Raw genomic sequence first — 17,862 nt, 5'->3', positions numbered from 1 at the left:
ATAAAAATTATGATGTTTGGTACTTCCAAAGATGCACCAGCCTGTTGGTTTAGCTATGAACTTGTACTCACTTCAGCATAATAGCCTGGACTTTGTTTACCTTCTATGTAAATGTACTTTGTTTTCAAGTATGCCCTCAAAACATCTTTAGGATGTTTAGGAACTATCTTTAGGAAGATAGTTCCAGAAGACACAACTCTTTATGCACCATCCATGCATTACCATACAGTCATATTCATGAGCAACATGGTTTTATTAAATACCTTACTCAGTAAACTTTGACTATAATATATTATACTAGTCTATAAATCAGTTGATTTTGATTGATTATTTCTTTGAGGTTAGTTTTCGGTGCTAGCTATTCTTCTCAGTAAAGTATCACTTGCTCTATATCCAAGCTTCTCCTTATTTCACCACTAGGAGGATCTCATGCACTTCCTCTGTTTAGGGTCTGTAGGAGTCCAAAATGTTGGTATGCAATTATTCACTGAAATAACTCAGATGAGTCTTTTCATGTGTCTTCTTTAATCTTGCAACACAAGTGTAAAAACTAAACCTGATACAACAGAGCGAAAGGTTGCTGAAGTGATTGACAATTCTGATCACCAAAAGCAATGCAGTATGAATATGGTGCCTTAGTACTAACATAGGACAGAGTTGCTATAGCAAACATATTTTTAGAATTGAAACCAAACATTCATTTGCTATAAAGAGTGATTATGCAGAAGAGATGACTAATTTTTTCCTCTCTGCATCTCTCTTCAGTTTTGCAAGTGTTTTTATTTTTAAATGTCAAATATATCCCCATTATGAGGGCTTCCTACCATTTCACGTGAGAACAAAATCAAGTTATTGTCGTTCTGGCATCTTGTGAGGCATGGTTTTATTTATTCTGCAGTGCTTTTTGGTGAAGAGTTTTGACTTAAGCTCATTTCTATTCAAAACAGTGGATCACACTACACTGAAGTGTGAAATTCTGGATTTCATATCTGACTCCAAACTACTCAATTACCTCATGTTTACAATGGGCTAAATCAAAACACTAGCTCTGAATAGGGTTGCCAGATGGTTTCAACAAAAATACCAAACCCCCCCCCACACACACACCGGGGGGGGGGGAAGTAGGGCGGAGACCAAAGTTGTTGACGGGGGGGAGGGAGAAGGACCCCAAGAGTTATTAAGCAAAAATAAATAAATAAAGTAAAACAGCATTAAAACAGATGGCCCCTTTAATTGCATGCAGAGTCAGAATAGGGATAGGAAGAGAAGAGGTTGAGCACTCAGATCCAGGGAAGGCATTGCTTCCCCTTGCTCAGGTCTTTAGGTTTTTTTGCCGGCAGCTATCTTGTTTTCTTGGTTGAGCCAGACGGGAGCTTCCCTGCAGAACTGGGTAAGCAGAGGGGCTGGGAGTGTCAGAGGCCTGGGGAGGAGCGGGGGCAAGGCCGGGGGCTAGGCCCAGTTGCCAAGTGTGTCATAGGGTTGCCAGGTGTCCAGTATTTTCACCTCCTGGCAGGGGAAAAACCAGAAAATACCAGACATTTTAGGTGTCCGGTATTTTCTGATTTTTTTTTTAAACTGGACAGGAAGTGAAAATACCGGACTGTCTGGGTCAATACTGGATACCTGGCAACTCTAGCTCTGAAGAGTTTCAGGTCCATCTGCAATTCATGTGTATTTTCTGTAGCTGTTTATGCTACATGGCTTTTCAGTATAACAAATTCTGGATTAAATATAATAGATTTTTAACTGGATTTAAAGAACTTCTTCCTCCCTCCCTTCCCCCATTTTGGAAGGTGGACAGTTCAGTTCATTAGTGTCTTCTCTTCGTCAGTAATTGTATACACAAGGTCCACCCAGTGGGGCAAAGTATGAGGCCATTTTAGATATGCATTGTATAATGCTGGCCATGCTGCTGTTCCAGTTCTTCCTCTAACCAAATTTTTCTTCTCACCAGTGAGGACAATAGCATAGCTGGGCCCCTTCCACAGGATGGGGGAGAGGGTCACTGCTCTGGTCACTGCTCCATGACCCTGGAAGGGGTGGGGCCTGGTGGAAGGGGCGGGGCTAGGACTAGGCCGCCCTCAGCTCTGCCTAGAGAGCATAGAGCAGGGCTCTGGATGTGATTTGAAGAGCCTGTGGCTTCTGTTGTCGCCACTGCTGCAGTAACAGCTGTGGCCGCCAGGAGCTCTGGGCCCCAGGGAAGTTGTCCCCTTTGCCTTCACCTCCTCAGTCGGCAGCCTGCTTCTCACCTAGGATTAAAAAGCTCTGCAGTTCATTAAAAAATATCATCTGTGTCAGGTGAAGCATGGCTAATTGGCTTATATACTACTTTCTTCAATGCTAGCATAAAAAGAGAACCTTGTTAACATAATTGTATCTCTATGCATGCAGTCTGTTCCTTCCATTTTCAGTGTGAAATTATAAATTATTTCTTCAAATAAAATCATAGTTTGCAGTAATTTGAGAGTATACCAGGCTGACATTTTAAATTTATATATTTCTGAGCACAGATTGGATTATACGAGGAAACAAGAAATACGTATGAAGGAGTTTAGTTGCTTTTCAGCTGAAAATGATTTATGGCTGAAAACATAATTAAATCTGGTCATGGTAATAACTGCCTCAATTAGGCAGGCATTATGTAATCTTTAAACAATACATTTTCCTTCCCATTTGAAAAATATGAATGAATGCTAATCCAAAATGCAAGCCAAAACATGTAGTTAGAGCTGAAGTGACCATACTCCTTGCACACCCTCATCTTCTCAAGGGAAGAGAAATTCTCAGAATCATTGACATTTCTAAAGCCAGTGTCTTAGAAGAATTTTGAAAAAGAGGTTGCGTGCATTGCATACCCACTGTCTGTTATGGGGTAGAAAATGATAGGACCCAAAGATGCATTTGTGAAATCCACAAAGAGCTCAGTTCCACAAACACATGTGTGTAAATATCAGTGTAGCCAACTCTAGCAACTTTGTTGCAAATCTTGTGATTTTGGTGGTGGTCTTAAAATCCTAGCTCCTGGAGTCATGTATGACATGAGAATCTCAGCTCTCTTAAAAAAATAAAGTAAGTTTCTAGACCACCTGATTGTGAGGAAAAGCTTGAAAACATGATTCCTAAAGCCTCCAGTACAAGGAGGCAAACACCACAACCCCAAATGTATTATTTTTAAAGTCAATTTCATGATTTTGGGGGGGGCCCTGGTTTGTGATTTGTGAGTGTTCTGGGTTGGCAGTGCTGGTGATGTTACTCACAGGAGCAGTCCTGTGGTTGGTATGTGACTACTCACCAGAGTAAAGTTTCTTATGTGCACAGGTATTCTCAGGGTTGGTGCTTAAGGTTGCTCACCAATGTGAGAATAAGCTACGCATAAAGGAAGATGTAAACATCCGCATTTTAGCTCCCAATGTTTCTTTTTTAAAACCATGTGTCGTATCCTTCTGAGAAACGTTGCCACCTACCAAACAGTTCTAATTGACTTAGTGTTGCTCCTTAATTATTAATGCTATAGGAAGTCAACTGCTGAGTGGTGATAACAATTAATAGAAGGCTAAGTTATTTATAGGATTTAATTTATATGATATTATAGATGACAGATTCCTGTTTCTTAAAGTTATATATATTTTCTGGTGTATGCATAAGCAGAGTCAGAACTAAGCACAGGGCTTGCCGACTTTCTGTTTTCATCTTTGTCTGCTTGAATTGCCAGTAAATGTTTTAGCAGGCTGGCCAGCAGTCTGGCTTGAGTCCTGGCTTCAAATGGGTCCTGGACCTACCCCTGCTGCGACTCTGGATTTAAAATGTATTAGGAGCTGGGCTTGGAGCTGGGCTCAGGTCTGGGAGCTCAGACCCCCTCCCCCCACACACACACAGACAGGGGCTGCTGCCACCTTGTACTACTGCCTCTTTATCAGAGGTAGCAGTACAGGTTGACAGGCAGCTCCCCTTGTCAGGCAGTTTTCAAACTGGCTCCCCTTGTGGACCAGCTCCCGCCTGGCACCTTGCACTGCTGCCTCTGATACAGTGTCAGCAGCGCGGAGTGGCAGGGAGCTCCTCAGGAGGGAGGCTGGAGCACACTGCTGCTAGCCTCGCCCCCAAGGACTATAGAATAGTCACCTAACCAATAAGAATTCTTGAGGTTACTCGACTATTCAATTAACTGATATTTAACATCCCTACTTCATGGTCCTTGCTTCTAATTACTTAGCCATAAACAGATGGGTAAAGGGAAATAATCAAAGTGATGAAGATGGTGTGTGTTCTTTATTGTCTGGTATGTAAATATTTACTTTAACTGCAATATTTTGGCAATATTTTGTGTACTGTGGCTCAGGTCTATAGGTTGATGTTGACAATTTACAGCATAAATTGTACCCAGTCTTTTTTATTATAAAAGAGATTATAGGACAAGAAATTCGAATTTAAAAAATATTATTTCAGTCCCAGCAAAGAAGGGGGAAAGAAGAGCTGAGATTCATTCTCTTTCTGGGTCAGCTTTCTAGAGGAAACACTATTTTTCTTTAACCTCTATTATCCCAATTATTTGTCACCTCCCTCAAATACATACTTTAGTGAATGTTAGATTGTTTCAATTGAAATGAAAGACACTTTTCTCTGATTCTCCAAATAAAATATTCTAATTCTAAGAATAGAGATTTAGTACATTAAATTGTGGTGTTTTCAGGAGTTTGACTATCAGAAGTTAGTTTTAAATGAACAATGAGTTAACTATTCAGAGCACATCTGAACTCTTGTCCATAGTAGTCCCATTAGTCAAAAAGATGGAAGTTGTTGTTCTCATTCTATAGTATTTTATATTATCACTACTGATTACTGCAAGATAGAATTTCTGGAGGAGAGGCTTGTGGGTTCAATAAATATATACCATTGATTTCTTTGAGGTTTATACTTCATTTGTACAACTTTGGTATTAATATTATAACATATATTAGGACATAATCGTAATTGTTCTATCTTAAAACAGTGCCTACAGACCCTGATCAGGATGCGGCTAGGCACTTGAAAAACCTATTTTAGGACACAGTATTTTCTTTTCTTTTTACTAGGGGTGTATGCCCACTGCTCATTACGCTCACCAACCACACTCTCTGTGGGGAGTCAACCCCGGCTTTCTCCCCAGCTTCCAGGGAGGGCCAGGTGGAGGCGTGGTAGCCCTAGCCTGCCCTGGCTCTCTCACCCTGGGAACTGGGCTCCCCTGAGGCCAGGCCAGCCCCAGCTTTTTCCCCTTCCCCTCTGGCTGCTGGGAGGTTGGGCCGGGCTGAGGCCATGGCTGGCCCAGCTCTCTCCTTCCAGCCACCGGGGGCTTGGGCCTGGCCGAGTCTAGCCTGGCTCTCTCTTTAGCCACCAGGGGTTGGGCTGGGCAAAGGCTTTTGCCCCCTCTTTCTTTCCTCCCGTCACCCCCGGCCTCCAGGCAGAGGGGCTGTGGTGTGGTCATGCCTGGCTCGTCTCCCAGCCACTCGGGGGGAGGAGGGCGCCGAGGCTCGCCAGGCTCCATGTTCTTCCCCCAGCCAGCAGGGAAGGACGGGGCCTGCTTCCAGGCCTCGCCAGGCCCTGCGCTATCCCCCAGGTGCTGGGGAAGGGGGAAGAGGGCAATCGAGCATTGGGGAAAGGGAGAGGAGGAAGGAGTCAGGCGGGACGCAGAGTGATGTGCTGACGTCACTCTATCGTCCCACAGGAACATTTTTTTATATAGAGAGAGATAACGATGTATAACAAGTAGGTTTGACAAGCAATAGGAAGGAGAGTGGGAGGGAAAACAAAGGGTACCAATAATAACATGTGGTTGCATAAACAACCTAGTGAATAACTTGGTTAAATCAGACTTATGCAAAATGCTTTATTGAAATCATGCTCTGCTAGAGATGTTAAATTTTGATTAATCGGCTAATTGAGTAGTCAATGAAATTTCCATTGACTGCTTGATTAGTTGATAAGGGGGGACACTCACTATCCTACTGTGCCTTTCCCTTTGAAATGTACAAGAGCGCCTGCGGCTCCTGTACACTTCCAAGGGGGAGAGAGGCCATGGGAACCCATGCCAGCGGGGATCGAAGCAGTCCCCGCTGGCGCAGGTTCCCCTCTGATCCTCTTCCTTTGAAATGCACAAGAGCCGCAGGCGGCTGCTGTACATTTCAAAGGGAGAGGACCAGCAGTCAGACTGGCATGAGCGAGCCTGTTTCAATCCCTACTTGTGATGTTTCCTTGCTGCCCTCTGCTTCCTCTAGCTCCCAGGGAGATAGTGCTGAGGGGAGCTGGCTTTTAAGCCAGCTCCCCTCAGCACTGGCTTGTGCTGCACCCTCTCTCCCCTTTTACTGCATCTCTCTGATAGAGGCAGCAACGGGGGGAAACGACTAGACAAGTTCCTACTTGGCTACCTGATAAGCATTTGCTTATCAGGTAATCGACTAGTCGCTTACATAAGAACAGCCATACTGGGTCAGACCAAAGGTCCATCTAGCCCAGTGTTTCTCAGTCAGTGGTACGCATACCCTTAGGGGTACATAAGAGAAGAGAAGCCTCAATACAAGTGAAATTTGGCAAAAAAAAGTCTGGGATTTTGCCCTGCAAAGGGGATCGGGGCAGGGGCGGCAGCAGGTGCCTGTCAAATTGAATGTTGGGAGCTGCACACCTGGACGGTAACAGCCGCTCTGTGCACACACTCCTGCGCCAGGCAGGAAAAAGCATGTGGCTGTGACAGCGGCTCTGGTGAGACCCAAGGCAGTTGCAAGTTGGTGGTGGGTTTGGGCGGGGAAGAAAAAAAAAAAACTTCCACAGCTGCCTCTCCTAGTTCATTTCCTCTCTGTCAGCCTCCCCAGGGTGCTCCAGTGGTGAGGGCAGCTGAACATCCCCATCGCCCATTCCCCATGGTGCTGTGGAAAGGAGCTAAGAGGTGGTGAAGTGGCACAATAAGCTTTGCTCCAGAGGATGCCCCGTCTCCTGCATCAGTGGCTTAGCGAGGGAGACGGGAGGCAGTTGCCCTGGGCGCCACACTAGGGGGGGCGCCAGGCTGGAATGTGAGTGCACAGCCCCATGCAGTGAGCCCAGCACTGGTGGGCCACTTGCTTTCTGCAGATAAGCCGCAGAGTCGGGGCCAGGCGGCGGGAGTGGGCACTTCAAAGGTAGGATTACCCTACATCCGGTGCCTGGCTCTGAGGGAAGGGAGGGGCATTGGGTTACGACAGGGAGACTGGGGCCATCTGGGGAAGGGTGGATGCATTGGGTTAGAGTAGGGAGGTTGGGGGTGCCTGGCTCCGGGGGGTACTTACAATTTTTTTAAAGAGGTACTTTATAAAAAAAAAAAAAGGTTGAGGAACACTCATCTAGCCCAGTATCCCATCTGCTGACAGTGAACACAACAGGTAATCATCACATGATTCCTCTCCTGTCATCCGTTTCCAGACAGAGGATAGGGACACCATTCCTACCCATCCTAGCTAATAGCCATTGATGTATCTAACCACCATTAATCTATCTAGCTCTTTTTTGAACCCTGTTGAAGTCCTAGTCTTCACAACATCCTCTGGCAAGAAGTTCCACAGGCTGAGTTTGTGCTGAGTGAAGAAAAACTTCCTTTTGTTTGTTTTTAAACCAGCTGCCTATTAATTTCATTTGGTGACCTATAGTTCTTTTATTGTGGGAATAAGTAAATAACTTTTCCTTATTCACTTTTTCCACACCAGTCATGATTTTATAGACCTCTATCATATCCCCCCTTAGTCACCTCTTTTCTGTGCTGAAAAGTCCAAGTATTTTTAATCTCTCTTCATATGGGACTCGCTCCAAACACCTAATCATTTTTGTTGCCCTTTTCTGAACCTTTTCCAATGCCGATATAACTTTTTTGAGATAAGGAAACCACCTCTGTACATGCTATTCAAGGCGTGGGTGTACCATAGTTTTATTTAGAGGCAGTAAGATATTCTCTATTCCTTTTTAAATGATTTTAACATTCTATTTGCTTTTTTGAGTGCCACTGCACATTGAGTGGATATTTTCAGAGAACTATCCACAGTGACTCCAACATCTCTCTTGAGTAGCTGTAGCTAAATTAGGGTATGTCTTCACTACAAAGTTAATTCGAAATAACAGCAGTTATTTAAAATTAACTTTAATAGCATCTACACAGGCAAACCGCTATTTCAAAATAAATTCAAAATAGTGGAGCCCTTATTTCGAATTTGGTAAACCTCATTCCACGAGGAGTAATACCAAAATTGAAATAGCTATTTCGAATTAAGTGCTGTGTAGACACTTAATTCGAAATAGGGGGCCTCCAGCCCTTCCCAGGGAGCCCTGGTGGCCACTCTGGGCACAACCGGGAAAACTTACTCTCCTCTCCCCCAGCCCGGAGACATTAAAGGGGTAGATCTTGGCCACAGTGCCTGTGCCAGCTCCAAGCCTGCCAGCCCAGAGCCAGCAGTGGCCAGCGGGGCCCCTAACCCAGTGGCCCCAAAACATGAGCCAGCAAGCCACTGCCAGCCAGCCCTCCACCACTCCCCAGAAGCAGTCTGCCAGCTCCCAGGAACTTGACAGGGGCTGGAGAAGGTGGGCACCTTCCTGGTCCAGGGTGGAGATCATGGACCTTATCCAGGTTTGGGGGGATGCCTCCAATGTCCATGATCTCTGCACTAGACTGAGGAATGCGGCCGTCTATGGCAGGATAGCTGCCAGCCTGGCCACCAAAGGCCACATGTGAACCCAGGAGCAGGTTAGCATGAAAGGTTGGTCCGGCGAGACCCCCAACCCTGAGCTTCCCCTCCTCCTCCTTCTTCCCCTTGCTTCCCCCTTCCAGCTCCCTCCTCCCAGGTTTTCCCCTCCCCTCTTCCACCCTCTCTCTTCCCCTCTCCCACCTCCTTTTCCCAGTCTCCCCAGAGGTTCATCTCCCCCCCCCCCCAGTTTTGTTCAATAAACCCAGTTTCTATTTTTGAACATACGTATCTCTTATTTGACATCAGGAAGGGGGCTAGGGAGGGGTAAGTGGGAGGACGTGAGGGAGGAATGGGTCACGAGCCCCCGGTGGGGAGGACCCTGAGGCTCTGAGGGCTTCTCAGGGTGGACGCTCTCCTTCAGGGCCTCCTGGATCCTGACAGCCCCCTGATGGACCCCCACCGGATGGAAGGTTACAGCAATGACCCCATGAGAGACACCGGTGTGCCCAGAGGCAGCTCTGGCTCCATGTGGCCGACTGCTGTGGTGTCCCGAGTGCGGGCTCTCAGGGTACTCCAAGAAAGGAATGTTTTGCTGTCCCTCATCGAGGTAGACAAGCAAGCGGAGAACCCTGAGAACTGTCTGTCCGGGGTGAGGGAGCCCTTTACGCGCGTAAAAATGTATGCAGAGCCCCAGCGGTCCACTGATTGTATGTGTTGGACCTATTGACAGGGCTCGCCAAGCGGCGGCGAGCCCCGCTCGCCTGTTGCGCAGTTCTGCGCTCTGTGCATGAACAGATCGCCCTGCGCCAGCTCTTTTAGGGTGTAATCTATTCACCTGGGGCGAGTAGATTACACTATTTGTTGAGCCCTGCCTATCGATGTTTCCAGTTTGTCAACCTCGCAGAGCCCCTGGAGCACAGTTTGAGACACAATGTGATAAGCAAATGCTTATTGGATAGTCAACGCTACAAATTTTCCTTTGTAGGGTGTCTTTATTGGGTAGGTGTGGGAGTAAAGAGAAGCCCAAAACCTGGGAATTTCCAGTGATACACTAGATGATAGGATATAGATTCCAGTATTATCTGTGTAGGTAGACAATATAATCTTGTTTTCTGTGTGTTCTGCACTGACTGACAGTCCTGCCTTGAGTTTGATGATGATTTAAAATTAGTCCCTGCAGGGAAAGGGAAGGTTTGTAATCTTTGACTGACTACTGTATTTTTTTTAAAAGCAGTACTTTAATTGATTTCATCCTTTGCAATTGATACAAGAAAAGATGCTCACCAGAGATGACAGATGTGAAATAGATCTTTTAAAAAAAAAAAAAAAAGGCAGCTGTGCCTGGGATGATCTTCTAACAGGGTTGTTGCTGAACGGGTGAGCAGGGGTGTCTATGTGAATTTGCCCATGTTTATGACTCAGCTCTCTTCCAGTAGTCTTCAGACTTCTTCCATTGATTGTACCAGAAAGTCATTACAAGTAATGTGCCCCCTTTTACCTCTTGCCTAGTACTTTTATTCTGTTATACTTAAATTCTAATGTTTCGTGATCTTGTGTTCTTTTGTTTTGATTACTTGAAGACCAAGCTGACATTCATGGGAGGAACTTTCAATGTTAAACACACACATGCTTCAGTTAGTCTTCAAAGTGCTATTGGATCAATATTTTCTCTTTACACGAATATAATTCCTTTAAGAAACAACGTTTATTCCCACAGGAGCATTAGACTGATATGCAGTGGCACTTGTCAAATGCGCTATAATGATGGTGTATGGCAGCTTTCTTTAGAGAAGGCACAATCCTGCAGGCACTTTGTGTACAGCTAGAGTAATTCCAGTTGTGGGATTCTCTTGAAGTGGAAGGGTGCACCTTCACTAGGGGGAGAAAAGTTCTTACCATGTAATAGGTAACACATGGGAGAAGGCAGAGGTCCTCCTGTAGATACATCAACTCATCTAGATAGTCTCCTAGTTTTACAACAGGCTACATAAAAAGCACCATCGAAAGCACAGTTTCAATACAAATTAAAATTTCATACAGTGGCTTGTTTATTCTACTTTCTGTTATACACTGAAATGTAAGTACAATATTTATGTTCCAGTTTATTTTATATTTCTGTAGTAAAACTGAACAATTCAGCTGTTTTTCAATATTAATATTAGGGATCAACTTGTAGTCAACTCTTGTCGTCTATACGCACTCCCCTCTCGCACCCGCTCCAGTAGCGTGGAAGGTGAGAGTTGCAGGGTGCATGCTAGAGCTGATACTTGCAGGAAACAGCTTTCAAGCAGTCTCCTCGCACGTGCTGGCTCCATGGACCCACCTGCCCCCCACACTTGTCGCCTCCTACAGAGACAGCGATGTGGGGCAGGCAGGTGCCGGGGGTAGCTGGCTTAAAAGCTGGTTCCCCCCCAGCACCAGGTCTGTGGTGCCGCCTGCCCCCCCTCCCCAAGCAGTGCAGGCGGGGGGAGGGGAGGAGGAGGGCGGCGGCGGTACAGGAGGCTGCTTCAAAGTATCTTCTGTCCCTGGGAGAGGGTCCGAGCTCCCCGCGGACAGAGGCTGCACCAGTATCCCACAGAGCAGTCTCTGTCTGCGGTGAGCCTGGGCCCACCATGGACAGAGGCTGATCTATGGAAGCAGCCCCTATCTGGGGGGGATGGGGGAGAGTCTGAGCCCCTCCAATCTGCACAGGGGTGTTGGGAGGCTCCCTGGAAGTGGGGCTGGGAGCGCACTGGTTGCTGGACCCTCCCTGGGGACTATCAAATAGTCACATTACTAAGTTACACAACTATTCGATTACACGGTATCTAACATCCCTAATAAATAAGCTGAGAGACTTTTTTTTTGTTTTTTTTAGGTCTGATTTTGTAAGCTGATTTTAAGTGAGGTGAAACTTGAGGGTATGCAAGAGAAATCAAACTCTGAAAGGGATATGTTAGTCTGGAAATGTTGAGAACCACTGAGTTACACTCTGGAGGAGCCAAGGGATTACTTAACTAATTCATGTGCATGCTACAAACTGCTGCCTTTTCACGAGGGTTTCCCACAAGTTCCGGCATTTTGACTCTCAAATGGTAGTAACACACCTCTTGTCCTAGAGAAGAACAGCTATAGGTTCCAGGTGAGCAGATCCTCATGCTGGAGTAGAGCCATAGTTTGTGAAGATTTTTAGTGATTCATGGTTAGCATGACTTCTTTTGTAAGCTCATGGTTTAATCGCTATCTCGTGTGTATTAAAATCTAGTTCTGTGTAGGAAAGGAGACAGGGATGTGGATTTTTTTATTCCATCAAGCATTTTATCTCAATACAAGTCTTTCATATTTCTGCAAACTACTTGTGTAGTATTTCATTGCTTTTGAATATTACTAATAAAAATATGAATCAATTTTTCAAATATATGCAGTATGATTACAACATTTGTTGTACCATTACTATCCATCTCTCTTATTTTATAATATATTACCTAAACATGGCTTAAGCAATTATTTGGAGAAAATATTTATATTGTCTGCTGTTGATTTAGATCCCTATCTTGCAATTAAGTCACACTCAAGCTTAACTTGAAGCATGGGACTAGTGCCATTGAAATCAATCAGATCACTCATGTGTAAAGGTAAGCACATGAATAGTTGACTGCAGGATTGGGTGTTAGATGTCCAGTTCCAAACCAGTACAAATTTATAAACCAAGGTTTTGAGCCCAGATTTACAGAGTTTTATTACACAGCAATTAACATTCTGAGTATCTAAGAATTTACATCTCCTAGCATAACTTTGTCCTGTATTCTTTATTTTACTCGCTAGTCACAATCAGGCAAGATTGGTAGGGAATTGCCAGATCCCACGGGCATAGTATTTTTTAAACAACTGAAAGTAAGTTTGCTAAATTATCCATACTTTTTCATGAGTAGGCATTGCTTTCAGCCCAGAATCCATGAAGAAGCCTCCATATACTCAGGCATGTTAGGGCTAAAATCTTCTGGACTTACTTGTTAGGGAGTCTCAGTAAATATTACCATTTTAAAGGAGCCAAATCCATTTTATTAAATGGTCTGTTTTTAAGCAATTGCAGTACTTTATTTTATTTGATGAGAATATTTTACAGTGTTATCAGGAGGATCCAGTCCTGACTGGAGGGGGGTGGGATTAGAGAGTGGGACCACATGTAAGAATGAAATTGTACTGATGTCTATGAGAGTCATTCAGCCACTGGTGTATTTGTTGACACTCCCAACAAAGTTTTTTGCAGTTTTAAATTAACGATTTAAATAAATAGATCAGGTATTGTAGGTGGCTATTGGACATTTGCCTTAAAAATATCTACAAAATGGAATGGTTAAAAAGAACAGGAGCTTATTTTTCTTGAAATACATATACATAAACATGAAAGGAAGTGAATTATCATCAGCCAGTCATATAAGAGAAGCATTTTTCATACACACTTTAAATTCTTCTATTCTTTTGGAAGCAGAGCCTTGCTATCTTTGAAAACTGTGAATGGTACACAAGAGGTTAAACCCATTCTAATATATGTGGGTGTGTACCTGCAATTACACACATCTTTGGTGTGGCATGCATGTACATGGACAGGATTTCAACAACTGAAGCTTAGTTCCAGTTTATTTTTTTTCCAATACAAAGTAGCAGCCTGAATAAATATTAGGAGACAAATTGCTGAGGAAGGAATAACTTGTATCAAAGTGGATTTTTTTTTTAAATCTTTGTTTTGGCCAACGTCTTTCAATACAAAGCACCTTCTGCCATATAGACTGATGACAACTGTTTAGTAATAACTTCCATGGTATGCTCAGATAAGCTAGGATATTGCCAAGAACAAGAGCCTGGTGAAGAGGAAATAAAGGGATCGGGCAAGAGAGCTAGTAGACCTGGCTCAGAACCTGTGCTTAGAATATCTTACGGTTTTCTTGGGTTCCTTTTTCTCTTGCTCAGATACAGAGCATGAAGGCTTTGTGGCTATGCTGTGCTTCCTCATTGCACAGTTTTTCCCAATTAAATGACATGGCTAATGTGTTGCGAGAACAGGGCTGTCACCTCTTCCTGACCTCCTAATGTCCTATCCTCAGAGAATGGCAGGCAATATGACAGTGCTATTTCCAGGTAACCAGTTTGGATATGCTGTTTGAAGGTAATGTGGCTAATCTTAACTCTGCCCCATTTCCTCAACCTCCCTCCCCCCCAATACTATAGATGACACCCTTTCATCTGCATAACTCCATATCATCTGCACTGGCAGTATGAGCCCCATATTGCTACTATATTGTCTGATGGCATATATACTATAGTGAATTTGCCATCTACATGTAGATGACACAGGAAGAAAGGTGAGAGAGAACATTGTAGGCTAGGTGTATGAAATCTCCGATTCTGAAATGTGGACATAGAAGAACACTTAGCAACTTCTGAGAGTACAAACCATTTTTAGGGTTTTGTAGAAATTTAAAAAATTAATAGTATTTGATGTGCCAACTGTGCTCTTAGCTTGAGGTTGAGAAATGGTGCAAGTGTTGAAGAAGGCTAAGCTTACTTGCAAAACCAGCCATTCAGGGCTTTGCAAAAATAGTTTTAAAAAAATGAGAAGATTGCGAAAGTGTGGGCAGGTCCTCTGTTGGAGAAGGTGAATGAGAATCCAGAACCACTATGTTAAACTTGGCCATCATGATGGGGGAAACATTGCTGGTTATAATGGATTGCAATTTAGCCTTTCTGCACAAGTGATTGTTGTTCATTAATGGCCTCTTTACTTAAAACTGACATTGCAATACTGAATGTTCACTGCACATTCAACTTGGCTTTGTTCAGATGATCAGTATAAAAAATGTACGGTTGTTTACGTTTTCCAGGCATAAATCACTCAACACTTGGCAGTAATCCTGGGTGTATGTTCTCTTATTGCAACTGCAAAAGGTATGTAATGCTTGTGAAAGTGTTACATGAAAAACTCATGTTTCGGTTTTGGTTAAGCTGAAGACTGTAAACTTTAATAAACAGAAGCAAGCTGGCAAAATGCAGGCTCATGCCTGCAGCCTTTTAGGTTTCTTGTCGCTCAATACTCATCTGCTTGTGCAAGCAGAACTCCATCCTCCTACCGCCCTGCGCAGAGAGAAGGAGCAGCCCAGTGGACTAGGTGGTTAGAGCTCTTTACGTTGTAACCCTTTGCTCTAAGTATGCAGGAGCAAGCATTCGGCAGGCTGCTTTCTGCAGCCGAGGAGACAACATTCATAGACTTCCTTTGATTAGGATATGTCACTGTTGTCAGGGCAACTGTTAACGGTGGCGTATCGTATTTTTTCCTCCTGTGTTGCGTGCTGAATATTTTAGTGTGCTGTAGCTGGAAGAAGCTTGGGGAAGAGGTGCTGCTGCAGAACCGGGAAGCTGTGGGCTGGGATCTGATTGAACAGGTTAAAACAGCGAAGAGAGGCATCCAAACCAATGTGCCTTTAATTAGGGCTTTTCTTGAAGGTGGATGAAACTGTAGCCTCTCAGCTGCCAAGTGGATGTTGGTATTTGTCAGCTCTTTGCCTACTGCTTACCCATAGGGGATCTATTACAAGTGCTCAAATGAGAAGGCAGGTCTGCAGCTAGCTGCTACACAGGCACTGCAGTTTCTTAAATATATATATATAGTAATCAGTAGCAGCAATATGCCTGGTGCAGCTACTGTTATCCGACAAGAGAGATTGAAGAAGACAAATACAAGGACAAATCCTCCTGGTTTATTCACCATTAATGAAGAAGATGAGCAGCAGAAGAATGGGAATTTCAAAAGACTGAAAGGTATATCTTAGTGTTCTCTGTAGTACATACTGCGTAGCATACAGTACATTCTACTCCTGACGGCATGCAGTACAGCTAGTAATTGTGCCCTATTGGTGCAGTTTTTCAATGGATGTTTTCATACTATATTCATTTTTGCACACTCTAAATGGTAGATATATTTTCAGTGAACTGGATTACTGACCTATTAATTTAATTGCTACTTCTGTTTTAAAATCTTATTTACCAAAAACGTGACTTTTTAACAAAGTTATTACTAATCCCATTATCAGCTAGAGATTAGAGTTTCATTATAAAGGTGTACCATGAATTGCATTGTACCTTCCCTATAAAGACTCCTAGATTCTCTCCACCCTTCTCCCCCCCCCCCCCCCCCCGGTGTTCATATTCTGATGAGGTGAATGTCTTTTAAAAATAGTTTGTTGTAGGTTTGCAGAATGAGTGAAGCTACAGCAGCCGATGTGGAAGGCAGCCTAGTTTTTGTACAGGATATGGAATGCCTGATGACAGAGGGCAGAAAAATTTTTTTGAATACTGTAACTTTGATTAGTCTATGAGCAAAAATGTGACGCTTCCCATCAAGCTAAATTGGTGAGAACAAAGTCCTTGGTGGGTTTTTTTTTTAATAGTACAGTAGTTGATTGTAATAGAGATCTATCAAACGTATCCCGCATAATGTAATATCGTCAGCCAGGACTCCTAAGGTTTAAATTCTCTTGGTATGACTACAATCCTGCGTCTTTGAATCAAACTGGAATTTTAAATTTGTGCTGTCACTATTCTAATTCTCTCTGCCTGCTCAAGGGATTCCCTCAATACATGAAACTTCCTTTTCTCTTATTCAGGAAACAAAACAATTAGGAGCCGGAGTTTGTTTTGTTTTGGGTTTGCTTTCTTTGTTACCAAACAAATCTTGCTTGATAAATATCAGTCACCTGTAACTTGAGGGTATCAGGTTTTGAAAAGGAGAGCCTCACAGGCAAATATTTAAATATCAGAATAGGTTACCTTGTTTGGGGCTGACAATTATTTTCTTGTTTTTGAATGAATAGCTATCTGGCTTTTTTAAAAGTCCCATGTTTTTAACTCCTTTGTATTCTAGTTTACCTTCTTCAAGAAAAAATATAAAGACCTCACACAGATCTGAGCTTCAACTACAGTAATCAATGCTAGCACAGCTGTCAAGGCCTTATGTATATAGCTACTTGCTCTACTGTTTGTACAAACCCATATATATTCCAGAGAGGAAAACTTTTTAGTACTTTAAGAAGCCAGTTATGTCTTATACCCATTGGGAGAGTTTCAGAAGCAATAGGACACAAGGCTCTGTATAACTGCTTCCCTGTTGGTTTGGTGTGTTTGAATAGCACTTTCCAGTTTTTCAAGCTACAGGTTCTTGTCATCTTGTTTGTGTTGGGGGAGAAGTGTGTTGGGAGATAAAGCATTTATATACAATTTAATTCTATACCCTTTTTTGGATGGGTTCAGGATTGGTACTTTTTTTTCATTTTCCCCTTCTTTTGCTTTCTCATTCTCCTCTTATCCTCCCTCTCCTTTGTTATTTCTCTGAGTGGGGTGGAAAAGTGCTCCTTTCATACCTGTGTCGTTTTGTATCAGCCAGTCGAGTGGGGCAGAAGGATATTGCAATAGGAAAGTTCCCACTTCCCAACTTGCTGGAGTAAAAACCCTATTGGAGTCTCCATCTAAAGTGGGGTCTATTATATCCCAGTTCTGAGTTAAGTAAAATGTAAACAATTGTGGGGGGAGAGGAGAGAAACAGACAAGAACATGTGATCCTGCTGCAGTTTTGGCAAGTTACCTGTGAATTTGTTCAGATGCATTGGTAAATGGTGCATGATATATCAGAGATTGTTAAAAATATTTTGAAAGAGTAGCTCTTTCTAATTGTTTCTCTGAAGACATGAAATGGCTTTTCCCGTTTCTACAGGAGTTTATAACTCTTGTGTTTGGGAGAGGGAGGAGTTGGTGTCTGAACATTCTCTTCACCTGCCTGGTACCACACAAGGCTGTGTCAAAGTGGTTCTGTGCTCACTGAAGCAGAGGCAAAAGGCACTTGATCAGTCCAGGTGTGACTTCTTTCAATTTTCTGTTGCCCGTTAATTCTCTGGCACCATTCTCTGAGTGCAGCTTAATCCCAGTTCTCTCTCTGTTTCATCAACTATATGCTCAGCTTGCTGTGCAGCTGCTGAGATGCTTTTCCAAAACATAGTAGGTTAGTATCATCATCTTAATGCAGGAGTGGGAAACCTAAGGCTCGGGGACTAGATACAGCCCCTGGCTTGTATGGATCTGGCCCCTGAGGCTTGGGGCTTCCCCCTCCCACTATTGGGGAGCTCACACTGGTGAGGGATGGGTTTTTTTGTTTCTTACTTGT

At 43.6% G+C, this 17,862-nt stretch overlaps 1 protein-coding gene across 4 annotated transcripts in view; it reads left to right on the top strand.

Moving 5' to 3' along the window:
- MAP7 (microtubule associated protein 7) overlaps nucleotides 1-17,862 on the top strand; it is a 193,142-nt gene that overhangs the window by 4,538 nt on the left and 170,742 nt on the right. The window contains exon 1 of one of the 4 annotated variants that reach the window (XM_075924253.1): nucleotides 14,827-15,467. The exons of 1 other annotated variant lie outside the window; for it this stretch is intronic. In XM_075924253.1, coding sequence (XP_075780368.1) covers nucleotides 15,335-15,467 — 133 coding nt within the window. In that variant the 5' untranslated portion in view covers nucleotides 14,827-15,334. Of the gene's footprint in view, nucleotides 1-14,826; nucleotides 15,468-17,862 lie in introns of those variants that run through there. 2 more of the 4 variants (XM_075924252.1, XM_075924254.1) reach the window with 2 other exon arrangements.

Source organism: Pelodiscus sinensis, chromosome 3 (genome assembly GCF_049634645.1).
Source record: "Pelodiscus sinensis isolate JC-2024 chromosome 3, ASM4963464v1, whole genome shotgun sequence".
Lineage (NCBI taxonomy): Eukaryota > Metazoa > Chordata > Testudines > Trionychidae > Pelodiscus > Pelodiscus sinensis.
The sequence above is the reverse complement of the archived record's forward strand: the minus strand, read 5'-3'. Positions and strand labels throughout refer to the sequence as shown.